Source organism: Platichthys flesus, chromosome 19 (assembly GCF_949316205.1).
Source record: "Platichthys flesus chromosome 19, fPlaFle2.1, whole genome shotgun sequence".
In the NCBI taxonomy this organism is placed as follows: Eukaryota; Metazoa; Chordata; class Actinopteri; order Pleuronectiformes; family Pleuronectidae; genus Platichthys; species Platichthys flesus.
This window is the reverse complement of record NC_084963.1, coordinates 11785667-11806046: the sequence shown is the minus strand read 5'-3', so window position 1 is coordinate 11806046 and position 20380 is coordinate 11785667. Positions and strand designations below refer to the sequence as shown.

General features: G+C 40.5%; 2 protein-coding genes and 1 long non-coding RNA gene across 10 annotated transcripts in view; 1 reads left to right on the top strand and 2 right to left on the bottom strand.

The window, feature by feature from the left end:
- alpk2 (alpha-kinase 2) lies at positions 1-8275 on the top strand. 2 transcript variants are annotated; one of them, XM_062412985.1, is made up of 10 exons: positions 3-1971; positions 3072-4626; positions 4727-4874; positions 5204-5331; positions 5422-5466; positions 5550-5848; positions 6429-6517; positions 6605-6822; positions 6936-6984; positions 7076-8275. In XM_062412985.1, the coding sequence occupies exons 1-10, from the start codon at positions 196-198 to the stop codon at positions 7281-7283; spliced, it is 4515 nt and encodes a 1504-aa protein (XP_062268969.1). In that variant the 5' UTR covers positions 3-195; the 3' UTR covers positions 7284-8275. The 2 variants fall into 2 exon arrangements, with proteins under 2 accessions (XP_062268970.1, XP_062268969.1); XM_062412986.1 differs by lacking the exons at positions 6936-6984; positions 7076-8275 and having other exon boundaries at positions 1-1971; positions 5550-5862; positions 6605-6814.
- Positions 8276-8482: 207 nt separating this feature from the next.
- LOC133975104 (uncharacterized) lies at positions 8483-10186 on the bottom strand. 2 transcript variants are annotated; one of them, XR_009924734.1, is made up of 3 exons: positions 10172-10186; positions 9625-9924; positions 8483-9036 (listed from the first exon to the last, which is right to left on the bottom strand). It is a non-coding gene; the product is annotated as an uncharacterized LOC133975104 (long non-coding RNA). The 2 variants fall into 2 exon arrangements; XR_009924733.1 differs by lacking the exon at positions 10172-10186 and having other exon boundaries at positions 9625-10160.
- A 3127-nt stretch (positions 10187-13313) lies between these two features.
- Positions 13314-20380, bottom strand: part of nedd4l (NEDD4 like E3 ubiquitin protein ligase) — a 41812-nt gene continuing 34745 nt past the window's right edge. For all 6 annotated transcript variants that reach the window (XM_062413571.1, XM_062413572.1, XM_062413568.1 and 3 more), the window contains 11 exons: positions 19871-20100; positions 18755-18876; positions 18518-18588; positions 18279-18374; positions 18087-18160; positions 17885-17945; positions 17613-17672; positions 17058-17165; positions 16443-16539; positions 15712-15784; positions 13314-15246 (listed from right to left, as the gene is read on the bottom strand). In XM_062413571.1, coding sequence (XP_062269555.1) covers positions 15144-15246; positions 15712-15784; positions 16443-16539; positions 17058-17165; positions 17613-17672; positions 17885-17945; positions 18087-18160; positions 18279-18374; positions 18518-18588; positions 18755-18876; positions 19871-20100 — 1095 coding nt within the window. In that variant the 3' untranslated portion in view covers positions 13314-15143. The remainder of the gene's footprint in view (positions 15247-15711; positions 15785-16442; positions 16540-17057; positions 17166-17612; positions 17673-17884; positions 17946-18086; positions 18161-18278; positions 18375-18517; positions 18589-18754; positions 18877-19870; positions 20101-20380) is intronic.

The window sequence follows — 20380 nt, the reverse complement described above, 5'->3', positions numbered from 1 at the left end:
TGACTTTACTTTGCAGGTGCTGACATTAAAAATTCAAGGATCCAGCTGCACCCTAAGGGGAGGAAATGTCACCCTCAAAAAAAGATCTGTCGCGGCACGGAGAACTTCGTCCCAAAATTCTGACTAAAGTTGCTGTTTGACCGCCACAGTCTTGCTGCTGAATATTCCCTTGAGCAATTTCAGCTAGAAGTCCTGATGGATGTGTCACTCCCAGACAGCCAGACGAGGGCTTTGGACTCCATCTCTCTTTTACACAGCCCTGCTGTAAAAACGCTGTCTGCAGGCGAGACAGGAACGGAGGCTGCACCTAAGCTCTCAGACCCAGCAGACAATTCCTCAGAGGCTTTGACAAATGTCTATACATGCCTCCCTCATGAGAAAAGCACTGACTCAGACTGTTTGAAACGTTCACCATGTAGCTACAATGTCTCAGATTGTTTATCGCTTCGCTCAGAGCCTGTCCCAGCGGGTGATGTCCTCAGGGTTCAGGGCTGTTTTGGCTCATCAGAAACTGCTTTGCCTCTCTTACCTCACCAGCGTCACAACCTTAATTCACCCCCTGAAACTTTCTCAGAGTTTTGCATTGAACAGGACTCATCCCTCGCCTTTCCTCTTATTCAAGATGACACTACACCTGATGGTTTTGGGGTCAGGTCAAAAGTTTCAGAGGGTTTGAGGGAGCTGACTGCCTCTGAGCCCCTCACCAGGCTCAGCTTCAGCTGTGAACACATTCAAGACGCTTTTCTATTGAGTTCATCATCGCCTCACTCCCACAGTTCAGAAGGTGACGCAGCTGTAGCGCCTGTGTCAAACCTTTATATCTTTGAGAGTGAGACACAAGACTTTGTCCTGGACCCCAATGTAAATCCCCATGAGATTTTATGTCCCGATTTCGAGGCATCATCACAAATAGAAGAAAAAGGAACAAGTAATGTGTGTGATTCAGCAGATATGCTGAGCTCTACTGAGGAACAAGCTATCATGGATTATGAGTCAGACGTTGGTCATCACGCAGGGCTTAGAACACCTGCTGCGGATGATTGCAAGGCAAGCTTCATGTCAGTAAATGATGTGAGGCGATGGACTGCAGGGGTCACTGATTTAACCCCTGAGGCACGACGGAGCGGTAGCCCTGTTGAGCTGTGGCTGGACGCATGTCAGTATCTGGCAGGTGAGGACACAGAAGATGTTGTGGACAGGAAGAGTCATTCTGTGATTCAACAGGGACTCACAGTCACTGGTGACTTCTCTTTTCTCCCTGGAGAGACACAAGAGTCGGATTACAACCTCGAAGGCAGCGAGGTAATTGGCTGGTCCAGTGAGGACACCAGAGGCTGGGGGCCACCGGTCAAGAGGTGGTCCTCAGTGGATAGCTGGGCGACTGCACTCTCAGACTGGACTGGTATCATCACAGCTTCACCAGACGACATCACAACTGCCTTCACAGAGATAGGGGCTGAGATACAGGCTTTGACACAGGCGCTAGCAGAGGTAAATGCTGATTTGGACACAGAGGCATCAGCACAATTCCAGTCTAACATGGGCATCCAGGATCAGCTTCTAGAGGCACAAAACTCCCCAGAGAGCTCCATCCTTTTTGGACAGGGTTGTCTCTCCGAAGCTGCAGGAACGGAGCTCCAAGACAGGGTGGGCTCCAAGAGCGCTGAGTCTTTGTGTGATTTTACTGCAGTTACACAAGGAGCAGAGGAGACAGAAGAAATCCAGGGCATCCAAACTGAACATTATCTTTCTTTTCACTCATCCACGGGTACATCCAGTGCCATGCTGGCCATAGACATGACCGCAGTCCCACTGATCCTTGGATCTGCTTCCTCCACTCATTTGGATCTCTCTCAGTCTGGCAGATGTGTCAACTCCTTGGAGACAGAACTTTCCATCGGCAATGAAAATCCAGTCATACTGAATATAACAGAGGAGACAGATTTGGAGGGGGCAGATGCAATTAAAGAGGTAAGAGGACATAATGTATTAATTCATCATCCGTTTGTGTTTGACAGGGGAACGTTTGAGCTCTGTTTGTGAAAAGCATGAAAGATGAGTGGATGTTTCACACGCATTTTGCAGAGACACTATGCCTGAGGGCTCACCCTTTACGATAGAGAGAATAACAGCGATCCCCTTCACAGCAGTCGTACATGCAAGCAGATAAATCAGTCATGTGCTCTGGAAACATACGTCGCCAGATGGTTCAGACATTCCCACTCCTGCCCTTGTCAGTGTTGTCATACCTAAAGCTTTGATGGCCAGTCAGCAGGTCCACACAGAGATTTCTATGTATTTCACCATGCATGAGACTCACGTGGGTTCTCGCCTTGCTCTGAATTGGAGCCTCTCTGTTTTTGCCCGAGGCCTACCGCCCCGGCATGATTCTGTTTTATTGGATAAGTCCCTTGGCTCCCATCTCAAAGACAGACAGCTGTGGGAGCTGAAGGAAACAAGTGCCTGAGAGGAAAACTTCAGATGGACAGAAATGGCATCTAAATATAGCCGAGAGAGTTCAATGATAATAGCATGCATCCGTGGCGTGTCACGGGGTGGAGTGGTAAGAGGACGCCACAGCTGATGGCTGAAACTTGACCCACCCTTGCTCCCTCTCTCCCTCTTTCTCTACACACCACTTGAACACACCCATTCCAACCGCATCTCCTTTAAAAACCCACGACCGGGGCGCTGACAGGTCCACAGGCCTGGGAGACTGCTTTTGATAGGCTTAGGTGCGCAGGATAGAGCTGGAGCTCCTGTCTATAATAGTGCCACTGTAGGGTTCATTTGCATGCAAGACATATGGACTCTGGGATTGGATATAGAAACATTGTTTTTCCTAAACATCAGTTTTGTGGCTCTAAAGAAAGGTATGTGATATAGAAAAAAATGCAAATTAAAGTCTGAAAATGTAGAATCTATGATAGTACAATTCTATTACATTTTTATCATAATACAGTCTCAGTGAAGTTTGACAGACCTATATTATGAAATTATTTCTAAGAAATGTCAATGAAATATACAATCGTCTAACATTTGTATCATTTTTGACTCATTTTGATGTTCAGCCCTCAGAAGATGGACTGTATGAAGTGACACATGAAAGCAGTATCTCCCAACCGCATTCGCTGGTCGAGCAGTACGCTGAAAAGATCTGTGGGCGATCCAAGGTCGAGAGAGGAGGAGCAGACTCTAACTTCCTCACCACACGATCTCTGACCAACTTACATGTGCCAGGTGTGGACACACAACCTGGCCTGCATGTTCACACACACGTGACGCTTGATACTTCACCGGACCTTGACAGAACATGTCAGGTGGCGAAACAGGGGGGGAGTCCCAAGTTTATTATGCCCTTAGCTCCCCTCAGTAGCGGCTCCTCCCTCCTACGTCATAAAGGCAGCAGTTTTGAAGGAGATCAAATTTGTGCCCAAAGTTTTCTCAACAACAGAGACCTGAGTTGTGATCACGTCCAACCCTGTGTTCTCTGGCAAACCTTACATGGGAATACTGGCAAACTGTCCTCTGAAGGTTATGAGGAGCTGATACATAAAGAAAAGCATACAATAAACTTTGCTGAGAAGTCTTCACCAGAGGGACAACTGGACTTACAACCCTGCAACACTTCTGAGTTTTTTTTCACAAAGAGAAGGACAATAATTGAGGAGATTGATGACCTCAGTAGAGAACTCTCATACTTGGCTGTTGAACCTGCAGATCACTTCGTCATCTCAGAGAAAAACTGTGTCGCAGTCATCACCTTGGACTTAAATGACCCATTTGTTTCAAGGCCTATAAAGATTGTCGCCACGGCCGTACCATCTGAGAAGCCTGAGCTGCACCAGAAAACAGCTGAGAGGATGCCTCACAAATCTCACAAGCACACCTCGGAGGGCAAAACACGCTCCAAAAAGGACAAACCAGCAGGTCACCATCATGGTGCACAGGCATCCAACAAGCAGGAGAGTTTATCTCATCACGTTTCCGCCCTGCAGACCAACAAACAGCAAGAAACTCATCCTCTTACTGTGGAAAAACATATTAGTGAGAACGCTCCACCTGGACTTGAGGACAGTCAGGCTAAATTGGGGACTGAAGCGGCAGCGGCAGCGGCAGCCGAGAAGGCTCCGAGCAAACCACACGGCAAAAAGAAAAAGAAAACCGTTCAGAGCGTAGCAGCTCCGAAGAACGTAGGAGAGTCACCGGTTGACGAAGATAATGGAGCCAAACCAAAGACTGCAAAAGGAAGGATTGATATGTTCGAGGCCAAGCTGGGTAATAAAGTGGAGAAAGCTCCTAAGGGCAGTGGTCATTCAGTTGGCGCTGAGAAAAAGTCCCAGCAGCTGCAGGCTAAAGCTTCCCAGGTTGAACGACCTCCACATCTTGCAGAGAATAAAGACCATCAGCCCAAGAAGTTCATCAGCCCTCTTAAAGATGATGTTATTAAAAGACGACGCCTGTCAGAGGATAAGTTTGGGAAGATAGTTAGTGCTTTGGAGTCTAAACTACCAAAGCCAGATTTTTATAACAAAGCAAAGGCAGAGGAACCAAAGGCTGATTCTGACACAACTCGTAAAAAGGCATACAGTGAAGTGGTCAAACAGAATATCACTCCTAAGGAAGGTGAGAGATTTATACATTTTCTTTTGCATGCTAAGACACATTTCCAACACAAGAGTATTATGGCATAAAAACAAACATTCCGCGCCTCATATGTCTGCAGAGCCCAAGGTGGTGCAGCCCATCCAGACAGTGTCAGTGAGCGGGGACCCACAGAGTCTGTGCCTGTGGTGTCAGTTTTCAGCCGTCTTCTCCGACTACACTGTCACCTGGAGCAGAGAGGGCGCCGTCCTTGCTGAGATCAAGAGAAGGTACTGTAGGTTTCATAAAAGATGATTTTCAAAATGTTGTTTCACAGAACAGCTGAACCTACAACAGTCAGTTACTGTCTTAATAACCAGATTATCTTTGATAACTAATTGGATTTAGTCTCAGTGAAACTATGACGGGCCACAGCCTTTATTGTCTCTATCCCCACTAGCCTTACGTAGAAGGACCTGATCGTCATTACCACCATTTAAGTTTTCAATACTTCAAGCTGACACATTTTAAGATTAAATGTCAAAGTATATCAGGCTCTTGGTTTTGTTGAGATCTCTGTGGATTTATTCGTACTGTGACACCACACCACTCTCTGAAGTGCAGGGGATGAGAGCAGAGTGTCACTCACCATCTCCAACGCTTCCCAAAAAGACTTGGGCAAGTACCAGTGTCGGCTCAGCAGCTTGCACGGATTGGTCACTCTGGACTACCTGCTAACATACGAAGGTAAAAATGTGATTGCAAGCAATAAGAATAAGCATTTAATGTGTGTTAAACTTATTTTGAAGAGACATGAAACCCTGCATTTCTTCACAGTGCTCTGTGAGATAGTCATTCCTCCATCCCCAAAGACAGCCTCATGTGAGTTGTGATTCCAGAACAAAGAATTTAATGGATTCTCTACAATTTTGTCCAAGAGTATGAAGTTTTGTCTTTTTCCCCAGCTGCTCCTGTAGAGGTGGGGAGCGAAGAGGAGGATGCCCACTGTTGCAGACTAATGTTCAAGGAGGATTTCCTATCTGACCAATCCTTTGGGGACAACCATCCCGTCAGCATCCTCACTGAGAAGGTCCACTTTGGGGAGGGAATGCACCGGCGGGCTTTCCGGACCAAGCTGCGGACGGGTCAGAAGCCTCTTCTGTTGCCGGGACACTCTTGTGTGCTCAAGGTTCACAACGCCATCAGCTACGGGATCCAGAACAACGACGAGCTCATTGAGAAGAACTTCACCTTGGCTGTGGAAGTAAGAACATCACAGTAAATATGTCTTATTCTTTATATTATATATGATTATATTTCGACACTTTTATACATTTCATTGTACCTGAGTATAATCACAATGCTCTAAATAAGTTATATAGAGTTTTTTTAGCACTTTTGATACGATGTGTCACTTTACATGGAACCGTGCGTTTTATTTCTGCATCAAAATAATGTGTTGAGAGCAAAATAGTTAAACAAAAGTAAAATATAATTACTTATTAATTTGAAAAGCATGAGAATATGATTTGCTGTTAGCAAAAAGTAAGAATTATCCAATTATTTGGTAAAATAAAAATTGTAAACTAAAATCACTGATGCACTGTTCTTTTATATCCACAATTCATTTTTATCTGATTAATTATTTATCATCTTACAATCTTTCTATAAGAATGTAAACTCAGAGGAAAGGAAATATTAAGATATTTTATAAAAAATATCATAAAATGTACTCAATTGCAATATATACTAATATTTTCATCATGTGCATTGACACTCTGATAAATTACATTAAGTGTAATGTAATTTCAATTTAAATGTAATGTGTTTTCTCTGCTCTGCAGGAGTGTCGGGTCCAGAACACAGCAAGAGAGTACATCAAGGCGTACACTGCTGCAGCTCAGTCTGTTGAAGCCTTCGGCGAAGTCCCAGAGTGAGTGATGTCTGTAGAACTGTAAACTCGGTGTACGACACAACTCTCTCTTTTAGCTCACTCTACTTTGTTTCACGCTCCCACCAGGATCATCCCCATCTACCTGGTTCACCGTCCATCCAACAACATCCCCTATGCCACGCTGGAGGAGGAGCTGATCGGCGACTTCGTCAAGTATTCAGTCAAGGACGGCAAAGAGATCAACCTGATGAGGTGTGACTCGGAGGCCGGACAGAAATGCTGCGCTTTCCAGCACTGGGTCTACAACAACACCGACGGCAACCTGCTGGTTACTGACATGCAAGGTTGGGAGGATGAAGACAGTTAGGAAATGCAAAATAAACACGTTGAAAAATGGTTCCATCTGCAAATTATAATGTAGGATCTTAGATATTAATCCGATTTTTTTTGTTTTCAGGTGTCGGCATGAGGCTCACGGATGTGGGCATAGCCACCTGTAAGAAAGTGTGAGTATGTCCTTTGAGAACCAGGGTAGCTCTGAGCGAAATAACAATAATTCAGTCTTGGAAGCTGATGTTTTTATTTATTTATTTTCAGATACAAGGGCTTTAAAGGAAACTGCTCCACCTCCTTCATCGACCAGTTCAAGGCTTTGCACCAGTGCAACACGTACTGCGAGATCCTGGGCCTCAAATCCCTGCAGCCTAAAGCCAAAAAGCCAGCGTATGCTCCGAAACCCAAACCCCAACCCCCTGCCGCGCCCAAGAAGAAAACGTTTGGGCCCACAGTGAAGGGGAAGTCGTAACCAGAGGGGAACTCTTTGGTCTAAGAGTTTTGGTTATTGGAGATGACTGGTCATATATGAGATTATTTCATCTCATATTGAGCATTTGAGATGTATATGAAATATATATTTTTATTTCAATGAAGAGTTTGTATGAATGTTGATGCGCTGTTGTTATAACAAATTTCACAAGTTCTGGGAAAACTGTGACAAACACTTGAAAGCGACAGAAGGGGCAGTTTATCTACAGTGACGAACTGTGGCATCTTACTTCGCTGCATTGATGATGTGTGATGATTTTTTCTTTACAGGTCGATGCGTTGTTTTCTTGTTTTTCTACTTGGATGATGTTTTCAAACCATTAGTTCATTAAATTAATGAGCTTTTTAATTCATTGCTTTGGGGGAATATCTTTGAAGTAGGTTGTATGGTAAATACACAGGATTAAAAACACAGTATGTTATTTGGAGATGACTTATGGTATAAGCGGGTCTTTTTTGTGCTTGGGTTAGGATGAACGTTCTGTATTTTCAGTTTAATGTGGCATGATTATAACAGTGCTTCATTGAGTAATTCACAATAATGTCATATATGTACTGTGAAAAAAGCACTACAAAAGAAAAACAGATTCTTAAACAGATTTATTAATTTGTCATTTTACTATCAGTTCTGTTTGTTGGATTGATTTCTGGCATTACTTCGTGGATCCACACAGCTCTGGTTCAGCTCAGGTGTGAAAAACTAAAACCAATAATCAATTATCAAACCACACTGTAACTTGACGGCCGCAGCCAAATCGACGGTGTAATCTCAATATAGCGTCCCGGCTTTTAAACCAACGTCTCTGACTGCCTCTATACAATAAGCCTCTCCTGTCCTATAATGTCAGAGTTGCCTTTTTAAATCCCTGCCACCAAATTGTTGACATGGCTCTCAGGCTGTGGCTATGTGACCAGTGTGTGAAGCGAACTGTGGATCTTTGTCATTAAAAGACAGGTTGCTGGTTGAAAATGCTTTGTGGTTTCTTAATTTCACTTTTTCTATAATGGGACCAGTGGCGTGCAGGTTCATAGGGTAGGGGGAGTGTTGTAACATGACTTGGACTGAGTGTCTGCACTGGGCCGAGGTTAAGGAGTTTATAGAACGTTTACACAAGGCCGCGTTTAATTGCGGACGAGCAAAAATTTGCACTATTGCAAAAGACAAACAAAACAAAAAACTGTTTAGTAAAACAATTTTAATTATTACAATTGGGCAATAAGGAAAATACAAAATGAAAACTGTTAAAATTCTATGACTTGTTTACATGTCGTAAAAGCTAGAACCAGGACAGCGAGTGAAATGTCATGAAGCATGAAAATAAATGGGACATCTGCAGTTGTCCAATCTGTGTTTATAAATGAAGGTGTCCAGCGGCAAATTAGCACCAAAGACACTAAAAGATAAAGTGGGTCACATTCAGACGCACGGCCCATCAACACACTGTCTATTTCCATCTCGGTGCAACGTGTCCCACGCTACAGCCACCATACGACACGTGTGGACACGTTGACATGCTTCGCCGATTTGGAGGCTGTTTGAAATCTACAAAAGCAACACGGATGAAAGTTTGCACAGGATACGGGGAAACAAACTGAGGTCCTTTTCACACTGTAGCTATATAGTGTGAGAATGGCGTTTGATACACAGGACACAAACACCATTGTCACACTCCACAGCTCTGGAGGAGAACATTTGCCGTGGAGACGCAGCAGAGGCTTGTTCCCGGGACAACCTGGTGAAATGAGAGGTAAAGGTTAGTTGATGAGGGGATTCAGTACAGAGCAATGAAGCCGATGAAAGTACAAAAAATGACTTGTGTGCAAACTAGGTGAAATGACACGTATAGGTTGTGATCCATGAGTTATTTAGCCATGTGGACCTTTATATTTTTAATACGGCAAATTGAACAAAAATGGAAAAAGCACATGAGAACACAGAAGAATCGTGAAAAACAAATATGCCAAGTAAATAATCAAGTGTTATCTTGGTGTGGATGAGTGCAGCTGTGTGCATATGCGTGGGGAAGCAATATGAAGACATCTGTGTGATTCCCCCTTTTTTCCAACTTAACAAACAATCTGAAATTAGTGTAAAATAATTGAATAAAGCTTGATAAGACCATATGTCATAATAACTTCAATACTATCTATATTAAATCATGGTTTTAAGTTCATTATATTTCAGAAAATGGAAAAAGAGTCTCAGTTTTCTAGCTTTAAATTTGTCATCTGACATGAAATCATAAACTTTTTAAATAAAAGTGTACGTGACGAACATTTCTGGTAGATACAGACCAATTGCATGGCAACAACTGACTTACCTTGAGTTTCTAAAGTGGATCGTCTTTCAAATGTTCGGTCACTCAAACCCATCAGGTGGCCTCCTGCTTCTCCCAGCTCCTCTCTTTTCTCTGCTCCTTCCCTCTCGCACTAAAACAAGTCGTGTCTCGGTCTCCCGGGCCTCTGCGTGCCAAACGGTGTAAAAGTCCAGTAGTCCGCCCACAGCTGCAGTTTGTGTTTGGTGGCGTCCCCGTCCCATGTCTTTATGTAGACAGAGCAGGGTTTGGACAAACAGCCAGTTCCACATTCGTGATAAGCTACGGGGGAAGTATTGATCGACCCTGACCAGAGGTAGAGATAGAGAGGGTGAGGAGGTGAAGGAGGAGGAAGGGAGGGGGGACCGAAAAAATTGTGAGGCCACATCAGGGCCTTCATACCAAAGTTTCACTGACGCCAATATTCTGATATTACACAGATTAAGGCAATAGTCAGAATAAGACACTAACTTGAATACGATCATAATCTTAGTATTACTCCAATTCCAAGACAGCAAACAGATGTGGGCCACTTCAGCCAATGATTCAGTACCTTAAGCCTTCTTGTGGCCTGCACAAGATGTGGTGGATGTGAGCCTAAATAGCAAATGTGACTCAAATATCCCAAATCAAATGTGGGCCTTCCTAAGTGAAATCTGGATGTGAACCTTGATTGGCCCATGTGGTAAATGGTTAATATGACCCGATGTGCCATCATTCCTCATTAGATGAGGGCCGGATGACAGTGTGACCCAAATCTGGGTCAAAACTATTTTTGCTTTGTGGGATTTTAAAGTCCTATGGGAGTTGTCACAGCATTTTGCCACATCAAGATGTACTGCATTCACAGTGAATCTCAGACTATGATCTGTAAAATATGAATACCAATGGCATATTATTTTATATCATCATATTATATTAGCATTTATACATACGTCAACATTTAAATAAGGTCTTATTCAGAATGAGGTCAATAGCCTGAATATTGCTGAACGTAAACGTAATCACTTTGAACTGACGGTGATCCTGGCAGAGGAATGGTGGAAAAAACTTAAGTCACATCTTTTACAAGTCCTCACTGAATTTATCTGAAAGCAAAATATATGAAAGAAAAACTCACTATGTTGAAAACACATTGTTCATTTGTAGTATGTGTTCGATGTGCAGGAACTCTATAGATTATCTATAAGTGGGTCCATGTTCCCGTGGTTAAGTTTCATAATAAAAGCTGTCACCTAAAGGGCACATTGTGAATAACATCACTTTAACTGGAGGTCGTTTGGTGTCACACCTCTCAGTTTTCACCTTCCGAAACCCTAGGATCCATCACACGTGTTGCTTTACATTAAACTCTGCTGCAAAAGAACAGTATACTATCATAAACTGTATTTAGAGCCTGACTATGACTGAAGATTGTGAATAACTGTGCTGCAGTGTGATAATATAGTTTATGTACAGCCTTCTTTATTTGGACACTATGTTCAATAATATAAAATAAAAAATAAGTTACAGGACTTTTAATGCTCCAGAGTCTAAAATAGAAACTACTGCACTATTTTCACTGCAATCAAAAGGAGATATTTCTTATTCACAAACATAGCTGACAGTATATGGACTGCAAAATATCTTATAGCTTAGCAGTGCAAAGTATTCAATGTTCATGATTGTTGCAAAGAGTTAAGGCTCCTTATGGCTGTGGGATTAACAGTTTTTGGAACATTTATAGTTACCTCCACTAATGAGGAGGTTAAGTTTTCACCTCTATCTGTTTGTTTGTTTGATTTTAAGCAAGAAGCTAAAACCTTCCCTACAGATTACCACAAAACGTAGTGGAAGGATTTGGTATGAGTCAGGGAATAACTCATTGCGGTGTTGATCCAGGTCAGAGGGTAGATCCAGGATTTACTTTTTGCCTTTCTTTAACATAGATGGAGATGGGTGTTTCATTTATTTGTCAGGGATCTTAAAGTTTTGTCCAGATGAGATTTAGCACATGAAGAACGTTCCAGTTGAAAATATTATTTCATTCATTTTCAATACGTAACTGAATCTTTTTCTTTAGTCCAGCGTCCGTTAGGGTCTCTTTAAGGTCAGAGCGCTGACGTAGCACAGACGCCTGTGAGAGACCTTGTGGGGCCTCACCTTCACTAGAGCACCATCGTCTTTTTCTGAGACCAAAGCAATGGGTTTTTACTTTGATTCTTTCTAATAATACGGAAGATTTTAGTCCACATCATGCAGATGAAACGACAGTTGCACTTTGACATTTCTTCTTTTTTTTTTCAGGCAGTGGAATGTTTTAGAAGGTGGATCTAAAGCAGAGTTGGCTGCTGGCTTGTTTGTGACCAGATGGAGGATAGGAGGTCTTGATAAAATGTCCCCGGGCTGGCAGGGTGGCTTTTATTTGCTCGTCCTTGGAGCTGATAACTCGTAGATTGCCTGTGTGAATGAACTGAGGTCCCTTCACCACAATATGTGCAAATACACACACAGACCCACAAAGACCGACAAAAAAAGAAAGTGTCCGGAGTTGTTAACCCAGTTAAAAACATTTTTTATAAGACTTTTTCTCTAAAAGGTGATCACTAGATGTGTAGGTGACGTTGAGCTGTGATTGGCTGGTCGACAGGAATCCATCTATAATTTGAATGAAAGAAAACAAATAACCTCAGCAGCAGCAGCAGAGTGTGGGGGAACAGCCTTTTTGTAAATATTTGTGACGTCCTGTGAAAGAAATATTGTAGAAATTAAATAAAAATATGTTCTGATATAAAGCCATACGAACACCTAAAGGGTTATTCCGCCATTTCTGTAACTTTTAAGTCGGAAATGACCAGAAATCCTGACAGCACCATGTGATGGCACAAAAGGCAGTTGTGGCAATAAGAGGCAGATTAGGTAAAGTCTTTGTGACGACAAACGAAAACAGGCAAATATAACATTAATGCCAATAGAGTATCCACTACACCGAAACGGACCGTTTATATAATAGTGTTTCATAATGTGGTGCCAGGCTATTTGGTTTTTATCTCTATTATTATTAATGTATTATTTCTGTATTTTAACCACGTTTTCTTCTTGTGCCGAACTTTGTATTTTGTGTTGAAAAGTGCTCTACAATTCAAGTAAATAATGATAATAAACATCTATACTGAATAATAGTAATTTATATTATTTAAATAATGCTATTGACTTTCTATCAGAAATCCTATATGTTATCATGGAGCCACATTCATTAATTATTGTATATACTTATGAGGTTTATATGTATAAATATATAAAAACGTACAAGGTGTTCATGTTTGGTGTAAAACTGATTAATATTTCCCAAAAAACTAAGTGGTGATAAAGCATAAACTAACTGATGTAGAAAAGTCAAGTGTAAGTCTACCTAACCCAAAGTTGTACTCAAATAAATAAGTTAAGTTAATTTAATCAACTGGCTTCAATTGTGAAAAAACTAGCAATGGAGCAATAGCTATTATTTTTAAATATTAATATATTTTAATGTGAAATTTAATGATCACTAAAATGAGAACGAAAAAAAGTCCAATATAAAATACATGAAATCGATGACAAAAAACGAATATGCTTACAAACTTACTACTAATCTAGTTCTCTTTTTGTTTCTTATAATTGACTAACTTCTCATATGAGTGAAACAAAAAGTTCAGTCTCCAGTAACTCAGACAACCTTCAGATATTTTTCATTTTTATTTGACTGAAGTTAAATGAACCACATAGACTTGCAGAAAGTGGTGGAATCTTCATCAAAAGTGATATTTTGTGTCATTTATAAAAAAAAATGGTGGAAGAATGGTGGGGTCACAGGCAGGAGGGAGGAAACACAAACGGGGGAAAGGTCGAGGAAAAAGAAGAAGAGATAAATTAGAAAATACGGAAGGACGTGAAGTTTTCCTCTTCACTCCCGACAATTTTTTTCAGACCCTAGCAGCATCCCAGATTTAAAGACTATTAATATTGCACCAGGTACGTGCTCTGAATGAAAAACAAAAAAGAATCACATTCAAGTTAATGACGAGACACACGGCAGGCGACATGACCTCAGAGTGATCTTTAAAGTGCCCTTTAGGTTCAATGGTGTTAGAAAAAGGAGAGAAGAACAAAAACATAAAAAAGAAAAAAAAACATTGTTTTTTCTTTGTAAGAAACGTGCTGCATTTATATTCAGTGGCAATCACAGCTTTTCTCTCAGACACCCGCGCTCACACGCAGCTTCATTTTAGAGTTGTTGATCAGTAATACTTCTGTTAAAGGTAATACATACATATATTTATATATCATGAAAAGAACTTAGAACGTTTTTTTTCCCTCCAAGAACAATTTACAGCATTATGAACAGCAACAGGCATGAGAATATTGATATAATCATGACAACTCAGAGAAACTAAGCCCCCGGTTTTAGTCCCCCCCCCCCCCTCCCCCCCGACCGATTACACTTTCAAATTACGATGTAGTCCAAGCAAACACAAGATACAGTTTCATGCTGCTTTCATAGCACTACAATTAAAAACCATTGTATTCAAGACATTTGCAATCACCGTAACAAGTGATATGGATTTAATCATTCCCCAGACGAGCCGGATTTACACTTCACACCATGTCATATAGAATTCTCAAAATCGTAAACAACATTGTTCATCAGTACAAATACGGTGAGAGTATTTTTCCTGTAAGAATTATAACAATTAATTTTTTTTAAAAAGATAATGACAAAAACTGTTAAACTTCGAGGATTATGTCATCCGCCACTCAGGAATCCTTAGCAGTGGTTTAAAAGAAGAAAAAAAAGAAAAGAAAAAATAACATTATTCTACAAAAAGGCTGCAGCGGCGATTTCTGATCCCACAACTTAAACGCGGCTCTACGGAGAGGGGGTGGGGCAGATTTCCTGAAATGTGATTGGCTAGCATTCCTAAGGTTAGTCTGGTGTTGGTCTAAGGATTTGACAAAGAGTAGTGATCATAGTGCCATTGCAGTTTCTTAGAGAAATAGTGCATGTAGGAGCCAGATTACGGCCATGCTAGGAGCCGCCCGGTGGAGGCTGCTCGGATACTGTGCTATAGTGTATGTAAAGGAGCTATTGAAATGCATTAGTGTTTTCCAGCACTGTAGATTTTCACAGAATGAGGGCAGAGGGGAAGGACATGGCGGATCAGAGGCTGGGTCTCGTCATTCGTCGCTCACACCTTGCCGATGACAACAGGTTTCAGCATTCCACAGTGAGATGCTCCCGCTCTCACCCCCCCCACCCCCCCCCACCCCCCCAGCACCGTTACGGAATGACCAACCCACACTGAAAAGATATAAAGATGTAGGCATATTGGCTCGACAAGTTGCTGTACAGTCTCAAACCGCTGTGCTGTGTTGGTGGCTCACAGTCGGGCGTTACAGTTCAACATGCTTGCACAGAACTGCTCCAGCAGCTGGTTTGACATCCCTGTGGCTTTTTGTCTTGTTTTAATTTCTTAGACATATTGATGGTAGTTTTAATTCAGTCAGGTTTAGTCGACTCCCTCGAAGCCCTGCGCGTTTTCCACGGCCATGAGGAGTTTCTCTCTCAGGTCCTCAAAGGACTCGTAGGTTGGCAGATCCAAGCGGTTGAAACTGAGATGGAAAACAGTTGATTGATGAATTTGACTGAAGTTAACAGTTGGTATTCTGTTTCTAAATAAATCTACTCTACACATGGCTCTCCACATGCACGTTATTTAAATAATAGCAGATGTCCTTGTCAAAATATATATTTACAATGCATACAGAAAGTTTGAATAAGTGTCTATATTTTAGTATATATATTTAGCATATTTAGTCAAGCTTTCCTGTCACAATCTTAGTTTTAGTTCTAAACTACAATAATAATAATATAATATTCTATATGTAATATTCAGACTGCTAATCATCACTAGAAATAGAATACAGCTAAGACTTGCATGCTAACATTTTAAGAAACCAATGATGGAAAGCTACTGGGATGGCTTTTAACTTGTACAACAGTTGTTTTAACTCTCTCTCGTGTTCGTGTGTGTGTGTGTGTGTGTGTGTGTGTGTGTGTGTGTAGTAGTTACATACCATGTGTGAGCTCTTGGCAACTTCTCTGGTGTTCCCCACTGCTCAATGGTGAACAGCTGAGGACCATTAGAACCTGGCAGTGAGAAATTATAATTACAACAATGTTGAGATGATGCAGAAACCCTTTCATTAGAGCACAAACGTCACCTCTGAATAATAAACTGCAAACAGAAAGAGGACAAAGGAAAACATTTGGCTAAAATTAACTTTATTCTTATATATTTTGACATTTAATTATTTATAGCTTCATGCATAATTCTAAAGTACATCAGACCACACCACACTTTATGAAAATACAACCAGAGTCAGAAAGAACATTAGTATCTTCAGTGACGACAAGAACAAAGAGTCCTGCAGCACATGTTGTGGCCTCTGTGATATTTAAGGGGTCAAACCAAATTAGATTTTAGTTTTTATCTGCTTAAAGTATTTTGTATGAAAATAATTAATACAGGTTTTGAGCCAAACGCATAGTATATTTATAAAAGTTTGTGTAACAGTTTAGCAGTCACATAATCTGATGTTATTAGTCGTTATACAAACCAATATTCATCCGCTTGACATGACACATATCTCCAGTATCGGTATGTGCACAATGATAGGGACTCAGTACTAGGAACTGCAGCAATGCTGACTCATCATTTTTGCATCACTGTTACATAAAATTGTAGCAGATACTGATACACTACTTGGTACAAGTATGAAACACAGGAAACTTGAACGTAACCTACCATAAAGCTCGGCAAAGCCGTTCATTGGTACTCGAGATGTTCCCGTCACGAATTGGAGAAGCCGGATTCTCTTCTCAGCATCCATCAACAGAACAACCTGATAATCAAGACAATTTAAATATCTCGGGCTCAGCGTTTTTCCATGTTTTTCTTTTCCACTTTGGAAAAGCTAAAATGTATTTATTACAGAAAATAAGGGTTAGGGTTAGGGTTAGGTGATGAAATCACTTAAAGCAAGAAGGATTTTGCAATGAAACCTTGTTTGTGCACTGTTCTGGTTGACTTAATCAAATATCATGGCACTGTTGTCTATGTGCGTGTGTAGAGGTATTTCCATGCACAAATTATGGCTTGTGCGTGCGTGTGTGTGTGTGTGTTGAGGCGCAGATGATAAACTACATGAGGCTCTTTCATCAGAGCAAACAAGTCTGTTCGTCCAAACAGACTTTGATCTTCCAAAGCGAGGTCGACTGGAGGGGAAATGACTGGGACCAACTTTTATTGTGAAAGATCAGCATCCTTGACTGATACCTAGGCTGATGTTTTAGACAGTGCCTGTTTGTTTTTATACCATGTATTGTAGCGTGTGTGTGTGTGTATTTTTAATGCACATACCTTCCAGAACCACTGTATAACAGGATGGTTGGGACAGTATCCATTCTTGTAAACAGTGTGTTGTCTCCAGTCGTTTACGTCGACATCACCTAGACCACACATGAGCAGCTACACAGACGTAAGAGGATGAAGAGGGAAACAAAACATTTACATCCAGTCATTGCTCTTCTCAGAAGAATGCTTATTCCAGTAAAATGCTTTATGAACATTGCAACTTCAACTAATTGTTTTTTCAAATTTTTTTTAAAACTATGGTTAAATGGTTGTGCAAATAATTTTATTAAAAAAAGGTTTTTGAAAATAAAGCAGACAAAATATTTATCTCAGTTTCCCATTTTTATCACCCCGTGGTCTAAGGTACTATCTTTAAATGAGGTTTATTTGACCAACAGTCTAAAACCAAAACATCCTGTTTACAGTCACGAAAAATAAAGCAACCCACCACATATTTAAATCTGAGAAGTTTGAGCAAAAAAAACCTGAAACAATCAATCAATCAACAGTTGATCGACTAATGGACTAATCATTTAAACTCTGCTAGCCAGGTATCCATACCTCCAGTTCGTTTTCATCAAAGATCTTGATAAGATCTATTATGATGAGCTCAGTGAATCCCTGGAAATTAAACAAAAAAAAAATTACAACAAATGAATTATATTGTCATACAATTCAAGCTAAATAAATAACAAGTCAAAAAGACAAAATATTCAAGTTAACAGTTGGTTGAGAGGATATTTGTTGCTGTAGGTTTAAATGCAGAGAATGAATACAGAAAGTCTGTGCTCACACTGCCCCCTTACGGTCAAAGTGTTAATGCACAAAAATACCTCGAGGAAAGCGTTCATCTGCTTCTGGACCCGATTGACAAACCTCCACTGGATGACCAGGCTGGTGGAGACAAGATTAGGAGATGTTAATGAAAAACTTTAAAATGATTTTCCTGTTTGAATATCATGTTTAATGTCTGCAGCTATTCATAAAAAACAGAATGAAATTCAAGGTAGAACATTTTTTAATTTTCGTTCTCACTCTATATATTCCTTTTTGTTGTCATTGGTGACCACCATGTCTGAGCCGCTGGGCTTCAGGTCGACCTGGTAAGTCTGTAAAAGACAAAAGCACGAAGAAAATATAGATATCAACTTTATAACTTTACTAAAAGTAAAATGATTCTGGGAATTTTAACTTTGATTTGGAAAGTCAGATTTTCGGTTGGCTCACCTGTCCAAAGTTGTCTTCATCAATACAAAACCTCAGGTCGAGCTCAGTGGGATCATTCTCCAGAATCCACTTTAGAGAGTTGTAGTATTCACTGTCCTGCAGGGCAGATAATCATCAATTACAGAAAAACACTTTTTAATCGTTTCTCATTGAGAGATTGTAGGGATTCATGAATGTGGAATAACTTAATTAAAAGGTATGTTCATTGAATATATTCTCTAGTAACAATGACATCTTACCACAGACTCCATGTCTTTAAGAGAGATCTGTTTTCCCAGCATCATCTTGTAAAATGGTCGGATGAAAAAACCTGGGAAACAAGAAGGCAACACACCGCTGTAATGGTATGTGTGGAGAAACGATAAAAACTCAAAAACATCAATAAAAAAGATGAGTTAGAATCCTCAAACCTGAGGAACCTGAACATATGATAACATAATAAGAAAAGAGACAGGATCAAATATCAAGCAGTTTACCATCTAGCAGTTTTCCATGAAACACAGCCATTCCTGCCACACGTCCTATAAACTTGAAGTAGGAGAGATGATCCTCGTTGCACAAGCCAGAGTTGGGATTAATTTGAAGAGTGTAGTTGTCCCTGGAAAGATATATAAGAGGAAAACCATTTTCAGGTTAGTTATTGATGCTGTAGGCTACTAACATGTGTATTGCTATCTGTCCATATGGTTATAGAAACCTTAAAAATGTGAATAAATATAAGATCTCCACTGAAATGAAATCTCATTTGCATCTATAAACTATGAAAGAAACTAAGATTAACTACCTCAAATATTTAATCTGGAGTTGAGTTCCTCATGATATTTCACAAGTACTTGATATCCACAGTGATTTGTACCATGTCACTGGACACCCAACCTCCTAATGAGTTTGCCTTTTCTCCTGCAAATTCTGGTGATTTATTTTTATCTTTATTAATGTTGATCCATTGCTGCTTTCAGCTGAGGGAAAGCTTGAACTTTTTGATTCACAAACTCACTGCCACAGTTTGGAGCCTCCTATTATCGTATATGGGAAAACAACTTTGGAATATCACCACAAATTGAGAAAAAAAAATATGCTTGTAGTTGCCAAGCATCTGCATTTGATTCAACTGCAGGAGCATAATAAAGTTACTAATTTGCAGTTAGGAATAAGAGCACTGTTGTTATTTATTCAATTCTTCGACATTTAAATCCATCTCTTTTTTATTTAGTCTAGCAAACTTTAATGGAAAAGGTGTTTGTTTTTAAGTATTCTTTTCGATTGCTCCGCTATTATTATTGTATAAGAATAATAAGACAACAATCATCTACTGGAGTGAACAAAAAAGGAGCAGACCACACAACACCACTGTATGTGGGAAACATTGTTCCAGGACGGCTTTATGAATGACAGGAAAGGTTAATCAAAGTGGAAGGAAACTTTAAATCTTGTAGGGGAACAATATAACACTTTCTACACCTTACTCCACCTTAGTGGGAATAAAAAGAGAAGAATTTTTCCATCACCGCAAAAAGCTTTGCTTCACACTATGTCCTGTGCCATTTCCTGTATATTGGCTCAAACATTTCCTCAATCAAAAGCAGACTTACGTGGCAGAGTATTCAAACAGGCCGTAGTATGGATTGAACATCTCCTTAGATAACAGGAAGAACCACTCCCTGGCCACGCCGCCGTAGTCCAACCCTTTCTCCGACTCGAACTCGATCCACAGCCGGGCCTTCAGAACATCTGGCCTCTTCAGGGACATGATGCGACGGTACGACTCCTCGAAGATGTTGTTCCTGTGCAGTTTCATCTCGAATCGGTTGGGGATATCCGCCTAGAACAAGTGACCCACATAAATCCCTTTAATGCAAATACACCAAGTGTTGAATACAAATGAAATAGAAAGACATTTGAATGTGTGTAAGTAAGTACATGACCTTTATACAAAGAGAACCAATAGATTTTTATAAAATGTAACTCCTGGATTAGGTTTAAAGACTTTCTTTTTTGATTTAAAGACTGATTTCTCTCCCAGGGTGCAGGTTGTGGCTTAAATCTCAAACACAAATTTAAGGTAAACAATTCTGTGTTTTAGCTCCTTACTGTTATTACCC

Coding starts and splice junctions, on each gene's coding strand:
- alpk2 (XM_062412985.1), top strand. CDS start 196: ATGGATGTGTCACTCCCAGACAGCCAGACGAGGGCTTTGGACTCCATC. Junction 4,875..5,203: donor CTTGCTGAGATCAAGAGAAG/GTACTGTAGGTT, acceptor CACTCTCTGAAG/TGCAGGGGATGAGAGCAGAG. Junction 5,467..5,549: donor ATCCCCAAAGACAGCCTCAT/GTGAGTTGTGAT, acceptor CTTTTTCCCCAG/CTGCTCCTGTAGAGGTGGGG.